Source organism: Culex pipiens, chromosome 1 (genome assembly GCF_016801865.2).
Source record: "Culex pipiens pallens isolate TS chromosome 1, TS_CPP_V2, whole genome shotgun sequence".
In the NCBI taxonomy this organism is placed as follows: domain Eukaryota; kingdom Metazoa; phylum Arthropoda; class Insecta; order Diptera; family Culicidae; genus Culex; species Culex pipiens.
Window position 1 is genome coordinate 17,611,648 of NC_068937.1, and position 15,807 is coordinate 17,627,454.

The 15,807-nt window shown below is 28.7% G+C and overlaps 1 protein-coding gene across 1 annotated transcript in view; it reads right to left on the minus strand.

The window, feature by feature from the left end:
• The window catches only part of LOC120421419 (putative uncharacterized protein DDB_G0274535), a 99,767-nt gene that overhangs the window by 10,994 nt on the left and 72,966 nt on the right, over positions 1-15,807 (minus strand). Inside the window, exon 3 of the mRNA XM_039584626.2 lies at positions 10,053-10,140. Within this exon, the coding sequence (XP_039440560.1) occupies positions 10,053-10,140 (88 nt within the window). The remainder of the gene's footprint in view (positions 1-10,052; positions 10,141-15,807) is intronic.

Consider the following 15,807-nt stretch of genomic DNA (forward strand, 5'->3'; position numbering starts at 1 on the left):
AGTAAAAAGAAGTATGCAGTAATTTTTCTAGTGCCCCAGACTATGCCCCAATGCATTTATCTACAATATAAACGATAATGGTGCCATTTTATAGCAGAAAATGTGAGAAACATGCAAAAAATTGAAAAAGTTGCTGTTAAAACATGCAAAAATTAGCAAGGCAAAATGTAATGATAGGAAGTGGCAGATTCGGTTAAATACTATCAAAAACAATCATAAACTGAGCAAGATAAATGCAGATTAAAATACTAAAAATGAAACAACAAAAACATAAAACAAGAGAAGTTAAGTTTTTCGTAGAACAAAAGTTGCTCGAAATGACCTCTTAAACACGGGAAAAATAAAAAATTGAAAAAATAGCGGTGGAGGGTTAATGATTTTATAAAAAACCTTTATTTCCAATAGTTTTACGCCTTTTTCCGATCTGTTGAAATTGTATAAGTAAACATTATGAAATGCATTCAAAACAGTTTACAATCGATTTAATAAGTTTTCCAACGAAAATTTAATTTTTTAGCGACAATTTATTTATGCCCCCTGATTTTTTTTGGGGGAAAACTTGAAAACATTATTCAAAAGTTTGAAAATAATCCACGTTGTTTGAAAACTTGTTTTTTAAACCCACGTTTTAATAACAGTGTAAATTTTTTATAAATTATTTTTAATGTTAAATTCTGAAATGTCTACAAAATATTGAAGTTATTTAAAATATTGGTATTGAACAAATTTTGGCATTGATTTTCTCTAGTCTTCAACATGAATAAATTATGTTTTTTTTTTACTAATACTTTATTTTTAAAGTACTCAGATTTTTATAGTTTGAAATGTAACAACGTGTAACAAAAGATTTTCAATAGATTAGAGTTTACAGTTAAAAAATACTTAAATTTTCACATGATACCGTAATTTTCCTGAAATACTCAAAATTCAAAATTAAAAAAATAAGAAAATCAAATGATGAAAGTTTGAGTATTTAAAAAATACGTTATTTTATGAAAATTCGATAATATTAAACGTGACTCTAATATAGTGATAATCTTCACAAAATTTAGCGTTGTTTGAAACCAATATTGTAAATGATAATTAAAAAAGTATATAAAAAAGCATTTTGTGAATTAATTAGAAATTAAAGGTTTGGAGTACCTACATAGATACAATGTTTTATTAACAACATTTTCAAAAAAAGTTTTCTTCTAAGCTTAAGAAAAAATAATATGTTTGAGATAAATTTTTTTTTGGTTATTATGTATATGTAGCAATTTTTTGTTGAAATATTATGTTGGAATAGTAGAGCATTAGAATGCAAATATTTTGAAACATCATTTTATTTGTTTAATGCATTCTAAAACTTTTGAAAATGCAGACTGCTTGCTTGTTGTTTTTTTTTCAAATTTCTTTTGCATTTGGTTTTTTAGAATGCTTTTACAATTCATCGACAATTTCAAATTTTCTTTTTTTTCAAAAATATTTGGACTGTTCTATAATATTTAACGTTTTATAATTTTCCAGCCTTTTTTAAGTTATTTTGACAAAATTGTGGAAAGTCGAAAGGCTGAAACAATTTTCTAACCTATTATTTTAAGTTATTTTGACAAAAGGGCCGAAAAAGTTTAATTTAAGCTGAACATTTTGTCTCCGTTCCACTAGCGTCAAATGGTACATTCAACAGAGTCTTTTGAACGAATCTGCAAATAATTCTACTTATGTTTCTGAAATACAAATAAATTATTTTAAAAAGTATATAAAAATATGCCTGAATTAAAATAGTCTTTCAAGTATTCAAAGAAATATTCATGTTTAAAAGAAAGATAAAAAAAACTCACAAAAAATCTGAAGCAGAAACCAACTATTTTGAATGATTGAAAAAAAAAGAAATATAACAAAAACAAGAATTTATTATCTATCCATGAAAACTTTTTTGACAGCTGCTCAATTTTTGAACTCTCAAAAATGATAGAATAAAAAATATAAAAGATTAGGGGAAATATGCCCATTTTAATCACTCTAAGCCGTTCGACCAATTCTCATCACTTATGCAGTTTTCCGCTATTAAATCAACATTTTCAGATGTATCAACAATGGAGAGTTGCTTACTCACTTTTATTTGAGCTATTTATTACTTTGGAAAAGCCAAAAATACTTTATAAAAGCTGTAATTCATGTTCAAAGTGCTGATAGGCCGATAATAGAAATAGGCTGAGAAAGGGTATAGTTCCCCTATTTTGAAATAAAGTATAATATGTTTGATACAAAAAGTATAAAAGTATAATTTGTTTGATGCCTTCTGACTTATGTCTTTTGACCTTTTGGTATTCGACTATTTGTCAATATTTTTTTTCGAGTGACACACGATTAAGTAAAACAACCGAATACATTCTTTAATATAATACACAATTGAAAATATGATCTGAATCATCCATCTTGGAGATCGTTAATAACATTTAGGAAACGCTTGTCCTAATGTAAAAACACTTTTGCATGGAATGCCAAAAATTCAGGTGAAAAATTCGAAACTGGCGATAAGTTCTTGAAAAAATGCCCAAATTTGTTTTAAATTGTAAAAAAATATTTGTGTTTGTATTTTTTTCCATCTCGGCTTTGAAAGAACTTTTTTTTTTTTAATTAATTGATTATTTTTTAAATTAATTTGTTAAATCACAGTTTATTTTAAAAATTTAAATTAAATTTTTCAATTTTTTTCTTAACTTAACTTAACCGCTCAACCACTTTCCTTTCTCTTGCTCGCAAAAAAGAAAAATCTTTCCGGGAAAATCCACCACCTTACCCGGACAAAGCGCACACGCAGGCAGTACAAAAAGGGTGACAGAGTAGCATGCTTATATCTGTCCCACCATCGTGTCAACATCCAAAAAAGACTTCCTTTTTTGTCTTCTTCTTAGTTGAGGATCTCCGAGGATCTCCAACGTGGAAAAAAAAAATACTCTGACTTTGTGGCACTCCACAAAAGTCAGTCTGCACGCCAAGGTGTGCTTTCCTTGTGGGGAGGGGGAGAGGGAAAATCGCGCATAACATCACGAATTTTCTTGCGCGAAGAACTTTAAGTTGGTGGGAAATTTGTTGGGGAACAGTTGGACTTAGGAGAATTTCAAAGCAGGATTTTTGAATAAAAAGTAAAAATGTTGATGAGTGAAATGATTTAAAAAAGTAAAAAAAAAATTTAACTTATTTAAATTTTGACCAAAACTAATCCCATTTTATCCCACTATCCAAAAGCGTGTGAAAATGGTTTGCAGAAGTCATCCTCTCCAGGATATCATCGGGGTAAGTTTTTTTTTAAACTCCCTCTAACCCCGTCAGTCTGGTGATGCACCAAAACGAGAACCAAGAAGACGGGGTTTGTGAAATTGAAATACTTTGGGAACTATTTTCATTACGCAGCCCCAGCAGAGAGAGAGAGTGAGATTCGCAAGCATCGCTGAGTTACGTGTCACATAAGATTTCATGATATTGGAGGTGTGCTGAAGTGAAAAAGTGATTAAAAAATTGTGGAGAGAGGGAACAGCTTACGTGGGATCACGTTCTGAGGGTTGGAATTTGAGTTGAGTTCCAGGTGATTTGGAGGAGATTAGAGATCGTCTTTAAAGTGGATTGAAGAATGAGTTGCAAAACGATCAACTTCGCAGCATACAAGACACATTTGTTTAAAAGGATCTTCCGAGTTGAATTGATATGAAGATTTAAAAAAACTTCAAATTTTGTAACATACTGAAGAAATAAACATTTTTACAAACCACCAAATTGATAAAAAAAGTTGCAAATTTATAAAATTTGAAAAAGTTAAATTTTTAAGTAAAATTACATACTAGGGCGTCCAAATTTCCCGGGTTTTGAATTTCCCGGGAAACGGGAAAAATATTTTTGGAATCCCGGGAATTCCCGGGATCCCGGGATTTTTTTTAAACAGTAATAAATTTCAAGTTTTCATAATATTTGTTATGTTTTCAAGCTTAAAATCATAGAATAAGCTCAATCATATAAATTGCTGATAGATTACACTTCAATCTTAACCCTCTACTGCCCAAATTTTTTTTTCGAAATTTTTTATTTTTCTCGTGTTCCGGAGGTCATTTTGAGCAACTTTTGTTCTACGAAAAACTTTACTTCTCTTGTTTTATGTTTTTCTTGTTTTATTTTTAGTATTTTAATTTGCATTTATCTTGTTTAGTTTATGTTTGTTATTGGTAGTAATTGGCCTACTTTTCTACCTCCTATCATTACATTTTGCCTATCTAATTTTTTCATATTTTTACAGTAACTTTTTAAATTTTTTGTATGTTTTTCACATTTTCTGCTTTAAAATGGCACCATTATCATTTCAATCGTAAATAAATGCGTAGAGGAATAGTCTGGGGCACTAGAAAAATTACTGTAAAAAAAAAAGAAATAACAAGCCTAGATTTCAACATTTGGATGAACTTTTTGTGGGACTGTACATTGGTATTTCATGAAAATTTAAAATGTCTTCAAATGAGTTCAAACATTCTAAACGTTAAGAAACACAGGAAAGTTCATTTTAACTGTTTTTCAGATGATTAAACATTAATTTTCATTAAAATTTTGAAGTTTTTCGAAAAAAAATGTTTGCCCCCTGATTATTCAGGTCGATTTTGAAGGGGGAGGGGCGACATAAACATTGAAAATAATTGCAACGGCCTTATAATTTTTTGAAATTATTATCGATTATGAGGTGTTCAACTCTTCATATATTTCCACAACCAAATCTGAATTTTCAGACAAAAATAAGTTTTTTTTTTAATTTCGGGAATTCCCGGGACAAATTTTAAAAAATCCCGGGATTCGGGAATTCCCGGTTTTGGAAAAATCCCGGGAATTTTGTCCCGGGAATTCCCGGGATGGACGCACTAATTACATACAATTTTTTGTTAGTTAACATTGCTTTTTCACATAACAAATAAGCCCATTATAATTTCAATGTTCACAGTAAAAACGTTTTATGTTTGATGTTTGAAAAAAATATGGATGAATTTTACCTTTTTTTTGCATAATTTTACCTTAATTTACACATTAATTAAGGTAAAATTATACAAAAAAGGAAAAATTCATCCATTATTCCATTAACATAAAAGCATAATTTATCAGAAACTGATGAGAATTTCATCACATCCATTTGAATTCAAAATCTAAGTTTTAACGACAGATCAATAATCAATAAAATTGACATAAAAAATGCACTTTTATTTCGAATGATTGCACTCGAATTCTACTTGAAATTTTTAGTTTATTTATTTTTTTCACGATTTGAAAATTTTTGAAGGGACAGCAGAAACTTTGAAAATATTAATGGCCTTATTTTTTTTAATCACTCAAATAAGGCTAGTAAAAATAACTTTTGAAAGATTTTGTTGAGGGAGGCCAACAGGTTTGTTTGGTGAAATTCAATTCTATCATTAGCATATTTATGTCTTGAAATGCCTTAAAACTCAAAAATGAAATGACGCCAAATTATAAAATTAAAAAATCTCAGGTTTATTATTTTCTAATTTGTGATTGTGAGTCGAACTACTAAAAATTTACTAATTTTACTTATTTCCATAAAAAAATATTTTAAATATATGATTATTTTCAATTCATTGTGCCAACATTTTAAATGATGTTTATATAAAATATAAAATAAAATTCATAAAAATAATATTTCGCTTACAAAAATCACTTTCACAAAATACTGAATTGTAACAGAAACCATATATTTTGAAATTAATATTTTTTGTATAATTTACAATTGTGTGTGAGATGACATAAAATTTTGGATTTTCACAACCTTGATTTTTTCTACTCAAATTTCCATAATTTGCAATATAAGGTGCTGTTTGTGGTATAAATAAAATTAAAAAAAAAAATAAACTAAATTGTTTTAACATGTAAATATGTTTATCAATTTTAAATAGATTTTCACAGAACTCTAGTTTTTTTATAATTAGTTTCATAATGCTCTTATTTTCATAAAATATCTTATTTTCATGACAATGCTCGATTAATTAATTAACAATATTCATATTGTTTGAAAAATGCTAAAAGTTAAATGCTAAAAGTTTAATTATATGAAATTATAAGCGATGAAAATTTTATTTATCTCTTTACTTTGGAGCATTTCAAAGTGAAAAAAATAACAAATCTTTTCTTAGAAAAACTATTGAATTATGTGAAAAATTCAGAATTTTATGCCAAAACTTTGTGATCAGGGTTGTTAAAATATCAAAATATCAGCTCTCAGCAACTACAATTATCTCGCATGAATATTCATGCCTCAAATACAACTGCTCTTCTCTCCTCATTGAAACATTCAGCGCCGAACATAGCCGAACACGTTTTCGTGTTAACCCACTCGCGATTGACATTTTTCTTTTCTCTCTCATTCCCGCTTCCACGATCATCCTACCGCAACAGCGTTTAACCACAAAAGCCGCCACAAAACCAATTTCGCAAACGCAGTTTAACGGGACGTCATGCGTGGTCGGCTCCTAATCGCCATCTCGCGTTCTCTCATTGCAGTTTTCGGAGAGATTGAGAGACTCAGCGGTGAGTGCGCATAGTCGAGGAAAAGGGGAAGGGTGATAGAGAGAGAATGACATCGCTGGGAATCACGAGACACAAGAAGAGATCTCACAAGCTATAGTGACGGCCGCTATACTCTCGGATATTTTTGGTGCAGAGATAATCTATTGATAGCTTTTTTATCACTCATTTGCAACACTGTTTGTGATAGTAATTATTTATTCAAAAACTTGGTGACGTTTAATATTTATACAAGGTATATCAAATGATTACAACTTTAGTATTTTAAAAACGAAATTTGTGAATTTATGAGTATGAACAAAAAAAAAATCAACAATTGTGAAAATTCATTCAAATGTTGGTTCGCTCAGTTTGAATGTACAATTGCATAAATTGAATATTGGGGTGTTAATTTTCAAATCCAATATTTTGCGATAATTTCAAAATTTTATGATATTTAAAATATTTTAAATATTACGAAAAAATTACTGTCGTATTTTTTGAAACAATATGTTTTTTATTTGTAATAGTCATAGTTTGTAAAATATTTGCAACGTCTTAAACTGGTTCGTAAATTTATGATTCAGGGTTAAAAATTCTTTAATAGCATAAAAATTCTAATTTTCCCTGCTTTACTGAAATATTGAGAGTTAAATTAAGCAAAAAAGAAATTAAATTGGAAAGGAAAAAATAAAATAAAAAAGGAAATCGCAAATCCCTCTCGACTGACAATGAATTTCCAATTAAGTTCCAAGCGCAAATTGTAATTAAGCTCTCGAAATCGAACAAAACTGCGCCACCTCGGAAACGAAGCAATTTCCCAACTTGTCACTGGCCACGTCCTCATTTCCCCGGAAAAACGAACCAGCACCAAACTATTCGAAAACGAAGCTGCGCTTTTTTTTTCTTCCCAACCGGGCAACAATTAAAAACTAATTGGAAGCTTTGTTGTTTTTTAAGCTGGCGTTAAAAAAGCAGGACGCGCGCTTAATTTCAAGCTGCGGTGAAACGTGACCAAAAGTTTCTCGAACGTTAAAAAAGCTCCAAACAAATTAAGAAAAAACAAAGTCGTTGAAGTTTTCGTCACGTTTCGGGCTTCGAGAAAAACGGGGCATCAGAAACCATTTTTTTGGTGATATTTTTAACGATGAAGGACACCTGCAGATCGATGATCAAATTTTCGTCAAATTCCGGGAAAAGCTACGGAACGTGACTTTCCCGTGAAATACCGCGAGCCTGAAGGGAGAGCAGGAAAATGGGCGTGGTGTTGGAGGATTTGGTTTTGGCATCGGTGCTACTTGAGGAATTTCCATTTCGAAGAATTTCGATCTCAAAAATCCACTCCCCCTCGAAAAACATTTGTACATTTTGATCTGCTGAATCTGTGTTTGAAGTGGTTCAAAGAGTCTAGTGTGTGTGTGTGGATCTCGTCTCTTTGATGGTAAGCAAAGCTCCGCACTCATCTCTTACCACATAAGTTGCGAAATTGAAAAGAGATGTCTGGAATGGAATTGGAAATCTTCCTTGAAGTGGGTTTGGCAAGCTTTGCTTGAGCTTGTAGATTGTGGCTTAGTGGAATTCATCTTCCAACTAGGATAAAAAATGTTTTTTTAAAAATATTTTAGACTTTTCTTATTTTTATAATATTTTTTCCACGACTTTGGATTGATTTTTGATCAAAGTTATAGAAAAAGTTAAACATCCGAATATAAATAAGATTTATTTAAAGGCAGTGTTGCCAAACAGTGGAACTTTTCAGAAAGTGTTCCCAGTTTTTTTTTGTCAATTTGGCAAATTATGTCAATTTTGTCAATTTTGTCAATTTTGTCAATTTTGTCAATTTTGTCAATTTTGTCAATTTTGTCAATTTTGTCAATTTTGTCAATTTTGTCAATTTTGTCAATTTTGTCAATTTTGTCAATTTTGTAATTTTTGTCAATTTTGTCAATTTTGTCAATTTTGTCAATTTTGTAATTTTTGTCATTTTTGTCATTTTTGTAATTTTTGTCATTTTTGTCATGTTTGTCATTTTTGTCATTTTTGTCAATTTTGTCATTTTTGTCATTTTTGTCATTTTTGTCATTTTTGTAATTTTTGTCATTTTTGTCATTTTTGTCATTTTTGTCATTTTAGTATTTTAGTATTTTGGTATTTTAGTATTTTAGTATTTTAGTATTTAAGTATTTTAGTATTTTAGTATTTTAGTATTTGAGTATTTTAGTATTTTAGTATTTTAGTATTTTAGTTTTTTAGTATTTTAGTATTTTAGTATTTTAGTATTTTAGTATTTGAGTATTTTAGTATTTTAGTATTTTAGTATTTTAGTATTTTAGTATTTTAGTATTTTAGTATTTTAGTATTTTAGTATTTTAGTATTTTAGTATTTTAGTATTTTAGTATTTTAGTATTTTAGTATTTTAGTATTTTAGTATTTTAGTATTTTAGTATTTTAGTATTTTAGTATTTTAGTATTTTAGTATTTTAGTATTTTAGTATTTTAGTATTTTAGTATTTTAGTATTTTAGTATTTTAGTATTTTAGTATTTTAGTATTTTAGTATTTTAGTATTTTAGTATTTTAGTATTTTAGTATTTTAGTATTTTAGTATTTTAGTATTTTAGTATTTTAGTATTTTAGTATTTGAGTATTTTAGTATTTTAGTATTTTAGTATTTTAGTATTTTAGTATTTTAGTATTTTAGTATTTTAGTATTTTAGTATTTTAGTATTTTAGTATTTTAGTATTTTAGTATTTTAGTATTTTAGTATTTTAGTATTTTAGTATTTTAGTATTTTAGTATTTTAGTATTTTAGTATTTTAGTATTTTAGTATTTTAGTATTTTAGTATTTTAGTATTTTAGTATTTTAGTATTTTAGTATTTTAGTATTTTAGTATTTTAGTATTTTAGTATTTTAGTATTTTAGTATTTTAGTATTTTAGTATTTTAGTATTTTAGTATTTTAGTATTTTAGTATTTTAGTATTTTAGTATTTTAGTATTTTAGTATTTTAGTATTTTAGTATTTTAGTATTTTAGTATTTTAGTATTTTAGTATTTTAGTATTTTAGTATTTTAGTATTTTAGTATTTTAGTATTTTAGTATTTTAGTATTTTAGTATTTTAGTATTTTAGTATTTTAGTATTTTAGTATTTTAGTATTTTAGTATTTTAGTATTTTAGTATTTTAGTATTTTAGTATTTTAGTATTTTAGTTTTTAAATATTTCAGCATTTTAGTTTTTTTTTGTATTTTTGTATTCGAAGTTTAATTTTACTTTCAGATAGATCTTTTAATTTGTTTTTTCAAACATTTTAATACAGCTTGTCAATTAATGCTTATTTTGTTGATTTTTTTTAAACTGATTTGGGCGACAATTAAAAGTCAAGATTTACACATATTTTCACAAATTTTCAAATATTTTAGCTCATTAGCTCAGCAAATTGGACATCAAATTAATGCACACCCCAAACCAAACAAATCGACCAACTGCCAGTGACTGCAGACTTACGTAACTTACCCAAAATGTCGCTTCTTTTGCTGGTGGGACGCCAGCTGTCGGTGACAGTGGAAGGCCCGGTCGCACACGTTGCAGGTGAGGGACTCATCTGAAAATTAGGAGTAGAAGGAGGGGAAAATGTGTTAATTGCTAACCCAATATTTGCATATCTCGCGAGAATGATGATGGTGCACAGTTTGCATCAATTAAGTGCATCCATCACACATACATTCACACTCACACATACGTTTACAATTCTGAAATAATAATTTAAACCGATGGTGGCGCCATCTGTTGAAAATGAATCGAATTTCGATCGATAATGCCACAGACAATCAGACAAAGCATTTTTTCCGTTTTTGTTTGCGCTAGCACCCACTAGATGTCGCTAGTGCGAAACGTCACTTTTAGGACGCTAATGCGGCTTCCTTCCGAATTTGTCCGCCGATTTTGCCGTACGTGGTATCATGTGTCATGCCGGCGAGGAACGTGATTTATTTCATGCCATTTTCACCTCCCGAAATTGGTTTCCCCGGATGGAATCTAATCGCATTGACTTTGGTTATCTTTATTAGATGTAAGATTACACCGCGTCTCTAGAAAGCGATGAGAGTGATCGATAGCCGAATCATTGGATTATGTACGGCGAAAAGGGATTTCTCTGCAAACTGTCAAATTATTAATTATGGCGGCCATTATGGAGAAAACTAATCGCCATTATGGCAAACTCAAAGCCACAACAAATAATCGAAAAACAAGCACAAAACCCACAACTTTGCATGTTTCCAGTGTTTTCAAACAATAAAGTAAGCACCGCCAGTGTTGCCAGACGCAGGATTTATCGAGAAAAACTTGAAGAAAACTTCGTCATCGAAGCTTGTGCTGCACACTTGATTGACTTTCTCGTTGCCGGTTATTTTGGGGGCACAAGGGGACTTGAACTTTTGCAAGTGGTCCGTGAAATTACGACCGAAATGCTTCGGTTATTGGAAGTTCATGGAGGAGGAGGGGCGCAAAACTTGGAAGGAACATCGCGAGAGCTTTGGAATGATGGAAAGCGGATTATTTTTGGGGTAAAGATGAATAGACGTCAAGTTGATACTTTGGCTGATGTCAGTTATTTCAAATCACTCAAAATTAACAATCAATATTACACAAAAAAAAACAAGTTAAGCGAATAGCATTTTAACAGGTCATTTAACTCATATTGGCAAACTATAGTTTCCAATTTTCACAACTATTTGAACTAGTTTGAAGGGCTTGATTTTAAATTGGTTGTTGTTTTTATATTTTTTAAAATAATTTCTCGATTTAAAAAAAAGTTTTTTTTTTGTAAATTTCTTCCTATGTCTTAAATTTGCTTAATGTTTTTAAAATATTTTTAAAATTTTCAAACATTTCTTAAAGTTTTCTAAATTTTCATAAATTTTTATACAGTTTCGTTCTTACTGGAAATTTCTTAGATGTTTTTTTATTGATTGCATTTTCCTTATTTTTTATAATTTATTTGTAAATTACAGATTTTTTTTATTTCTTGAAATTTCTTCAAATGTCTGTTTTAATTTTTGTTTTTTTTTTATTTCTACAAATTAAATTACCTTTATATAATTTATTTAAAAAGTTTTATATTCCTTTATTTTTTTAAATGTTCGATCAAAATCAAATTGAGAAAAAAAATTATATGATTTTTAATTATTGAAAAAATTAAGACATTTTATCAATACCTTCAAATGCCAATATATATAATAAAATATTTTTAATATTTTTTTCAAATTGATTTATTAAATGTCATTTTAATGAAAAAAAACTAATGTCTTTTATTTTCTTACTATTTAAATTTTCTTCTAAATTTCATCAATTCTTTTTTTTATTTGGTTCACTTTTGTATTTTGTTCAAATTTGCTAATTTTTTGATTTTTTTTGAATCCTAATAAATTTTAAAACGCTGTTTAAATTTGTTAAAAATTGTATATTTGTTTAATTTTGTTCAGATCAGTTTAAAAAAATTTAAATTTGTTTTAAATTAGTTTAAATTAGTTTAAAATATTTTAAAATATTTTAAAATAAGTTTAAATTAGTATAAATTAGTTTAAATTAGTTTAAACTAGTTTAAATTGGTTTAATTAGTTTTAAATTTGTTTAAATTTGTTTTAATTTGCTTAAATTTGTTTAAATTTGTTTAAATTTGTTTAAATTTGTTTAAATTTGTTTAAATTTGTTTAAATTTGTTGAAATTTGTTTAAATTTGTTTAAATTTGTTTAAATTAGTTTAAATTAGTTTAAATTAGTTTAAATTAGTTTAAATTAGTTTAAATTAGTTTAAATTAGTTTAAATTAGTTTAAATTAGTTTAAATTAGTTTAAATTAGTTTAAATTAGTTTAAATTAGTTTAAATTAGTTTAGATTTGTTAAAATTTAATTGAATTTGTTGAAATTTGTTTAATTTTTTTTTAATTTGCTTAAATTTGTTTAAATTTACTTATTTTTTTTATAAAATTGTTTAAATTTGTTTAAATTCGTTTAAATTTGTTTAAATTTGTTTAAATTTGTTTAAATTTGTTTAAATTTGTTTAAATTTGTTTAAATTTGTTTAAATTTGTTTAAATTTGTTTAAATTTGTTTAATTTGTTTAATTTTGTTTAAATTTGTTTAAATTTGTTTAAATTTGTTTAAATTTGTTTAAATTTGTTTAAATTTGTTTAAATTTGTTTAAATTTGTTTTAATTTGTTTAAATTTGTTTAAATTTGTTTAAATTTGTTTAAATTTGTTTAAATTTGTTTAAATTTGCTTAAATTTGTTTAAATTTGTTTAAATTTGTTTAAATTTGTCTAAATTGTTTGAATTTGTTAAAATTTATTTTTATTAATTTTAATTTGTTTAATTCGTTTAAATTTGTTTAAATAAATTATCTTGAATTTGTTGAATTTTTTTTCAATTTGTTCAAATTTGTTTAAATTTCTTAAACTTGTTAAAATTTGTTCAAAGTTGTTCAAATTTGCGACATTTTCATTATTATTTTGAAAAATTCTTTAAACTAAATTATATTTTATGATTTTTGAAATTTCTTTAGCTTTTTTAAATTTTGTTAAATTAATTAAAATACTTTATATCTGTTGTTTTTAAAATATTTTTTTAATCTGGTTTTTTTTTCTGATTTCTTATTTTTTTCCGAAAAATTTAGTTTTTTTGAATGTTTTTAAAATTATTATTTTTTCAGATTTCTTCATAACCACCTTAAAAAAAACTCTCAGCAGTTTCAAGCAATTTCTGTATTTTTTTTTAAATATCCCATAAATTTCTTGAAAAATAATCATTTCCTGATATTTCACAAGCTTCTTAAAACATGTATTAAATATTCCTAAACATAAAAAACTGTCAGAAAAAAAAGTAAGCTACTATCAATAAAAAAATCATCTTTTAAACATCGAAGCAAGATATTTATTTAAAAAACACTTAATTTAATCATAATCATCTCAAATTTTACCAAATACAAAAAATCGTTGCCCGGTTTGATATTTTACCGGACTTGGACTGACTTGATCCTAGCTGTCCCTCCTCGCTCCGCAAAAAAATAACTAAAATTTTATGAAATAAAAAAAATCGATGCCTTAAATTTTGTGACTTATCTTTTGATACTTCTACTTTTTGATACTTATCTTTAAAAAAAATAATATGCTGAATGTGATTAGATTTATAAAAAAAATCAAAGAAAAAAAAAATACAAAAATGACTAAAAAAGTTCCAATAAAATCTAATAGATCGTTTTTTCAAAACTTTTGAACATCTGCCAAAATTTTGCAAAATTTCTAAAAAAATGATATATTTCTACAAATTTCTAAACATTTCTGAAAATTCATGACCATACAAAACAGTTTCTTGTGTTCACAACTCGATTATAAAAATTTCGGCACTGCTAATTGCTTTATTTTAACGAAAATTCGTCTGTTTGTCTGTATTGCCAAAGGCTCTCAACCCAAACAGCGAAAGCATCATTTGATTGGTCTTTCTCGGGAGTTTTCGATGGTAAGTTTTGGGATTGTTTTGGGGCAGAAAGTTCGAGCGAAAGTCACGGCCATAATTTTGAACTTTTGGGTTGCTCTAAGCTTGTGAAGCAGAGATTATTACGGGGTTGATAATCTGAGCAATAAATTATCAAATTGACTTGGCAAGTTGAAAAGGGGAAGTTTCAAAGCAAAAATGTTGAATTTGCTGAAAGTCATCCTAAAATCCTGTCTGAAAAGATTTAATAAAATCATATCAATTTGCCAAAAAAAAAATCCTTTTCAGTTGGCTCCCCTTCTACAACGTTAATCCGCTCCACGTGTCCAACATTGTGACAATCCCTGCCGGAGCAATTGAAATGGATGTCCAATTGAAAAAGTTTCAACACAAAAAAAAACAAATCCCGCTTTCAACTTGAGCCATTTCTGCCCATTTTGTGAGCGCACCTCGCCCTTAAAACCCACTTGAGGAGATAAGCTCGAGCGATAGTTGACAACTTGGCAGTAACAACAACGACAACAGCAAAAAAAACAACAAAATGACAACATCAGCGCACTGACAGCGACTAAAAAAGGGCTTTAGAAATGTGTCCCCCTCGAGGGTCCAATGACACTTTGGGGATGGCCCTCGACTTTTTAATTACAATTGAGCGTGGCACGGTGAAAAAAGTTTCTTGCTTCACTCCTCACTAGTGCCATCTAGTTGTGATTATGCGCAGCTATCGCGCAACTGTCAAACGCTTGGAAATGAGCTGTGGTGAGTTTAAATTTTCTGTGGTGAGTTTCTGATTTGAATTGAACTTTTCAAGAGAAAATTACATATATTAATATTAGTATTGAATTGAATTAGGAATAAACACAAAAAACTTAAAGATTTTTCTCAGTGTTCCCATAAATCCTGTCACGAAAGCCCCCCCACCAAAGGAAATGTTCCCAAATCCGTCAACTGGCAGTGCTGCCACCTGTCGTGCTCATTCTCATTCGCCAACTAGCCCAACAATAGCCACGGGGGAAGGTTTTGTGCCCCGTCACCGGAGTTTAGTATTAAATCGTACAACAACCTTTTGGTACGTTCGTTTGATGGCTAGTGCCACACTGAGTGCCGCACTCAAAGCTGTCAAAGTGTTTCTTTGAAGAAACTCGCGCTAGTTCCGCACGAGTTTCGCCGCCATCTTGGAACTGAAACTCTAGTGCCGCACTCGATATTTTTTCAGTTTCATGCGAGTTCCACGCGCACTGACAAATGACGTTCGATTGAACCAAAACTGACACCGACGAGTGCGGCACTCAGTGCCGCACCGGCTCTTCAAACGAACGTACCATTTGTGTGCGGGACTCACAATAACGGCGATAACACCCAACGAAGCTGATTTTCAATGCCGGGCCTCCCCCTGGAGGGCACTCACGAGGAAAAGCGTTTTCACTCCTTAATCGTCTCACCTTTCACCAAACAACAAAGGACTATTTTTGAAAGAGGGGGAGGAGGGAAAAGGGCGCACCTGGGTGCTGGGAATATGTATGGTTTCATTGTATAGTGGGAAATTGCTTGTGGAGTTTGAACATTTAAAAAAATATTGATCAGTAATTTTTCACAAACCAGCAGACGAAAATCTCACTTGATCAACAATTTAACCGTCAATTTAGATTATTGAAATCGTCACAGCAATTTTGAACTGACAGAAGGAGTTTTATGAAAATTTGCGTTCAGAAACTGTCAAATGAGCTGTGGTGAATTACAAATCGCTGAGGTGAGTTTCCAATTATTGAAATTGAC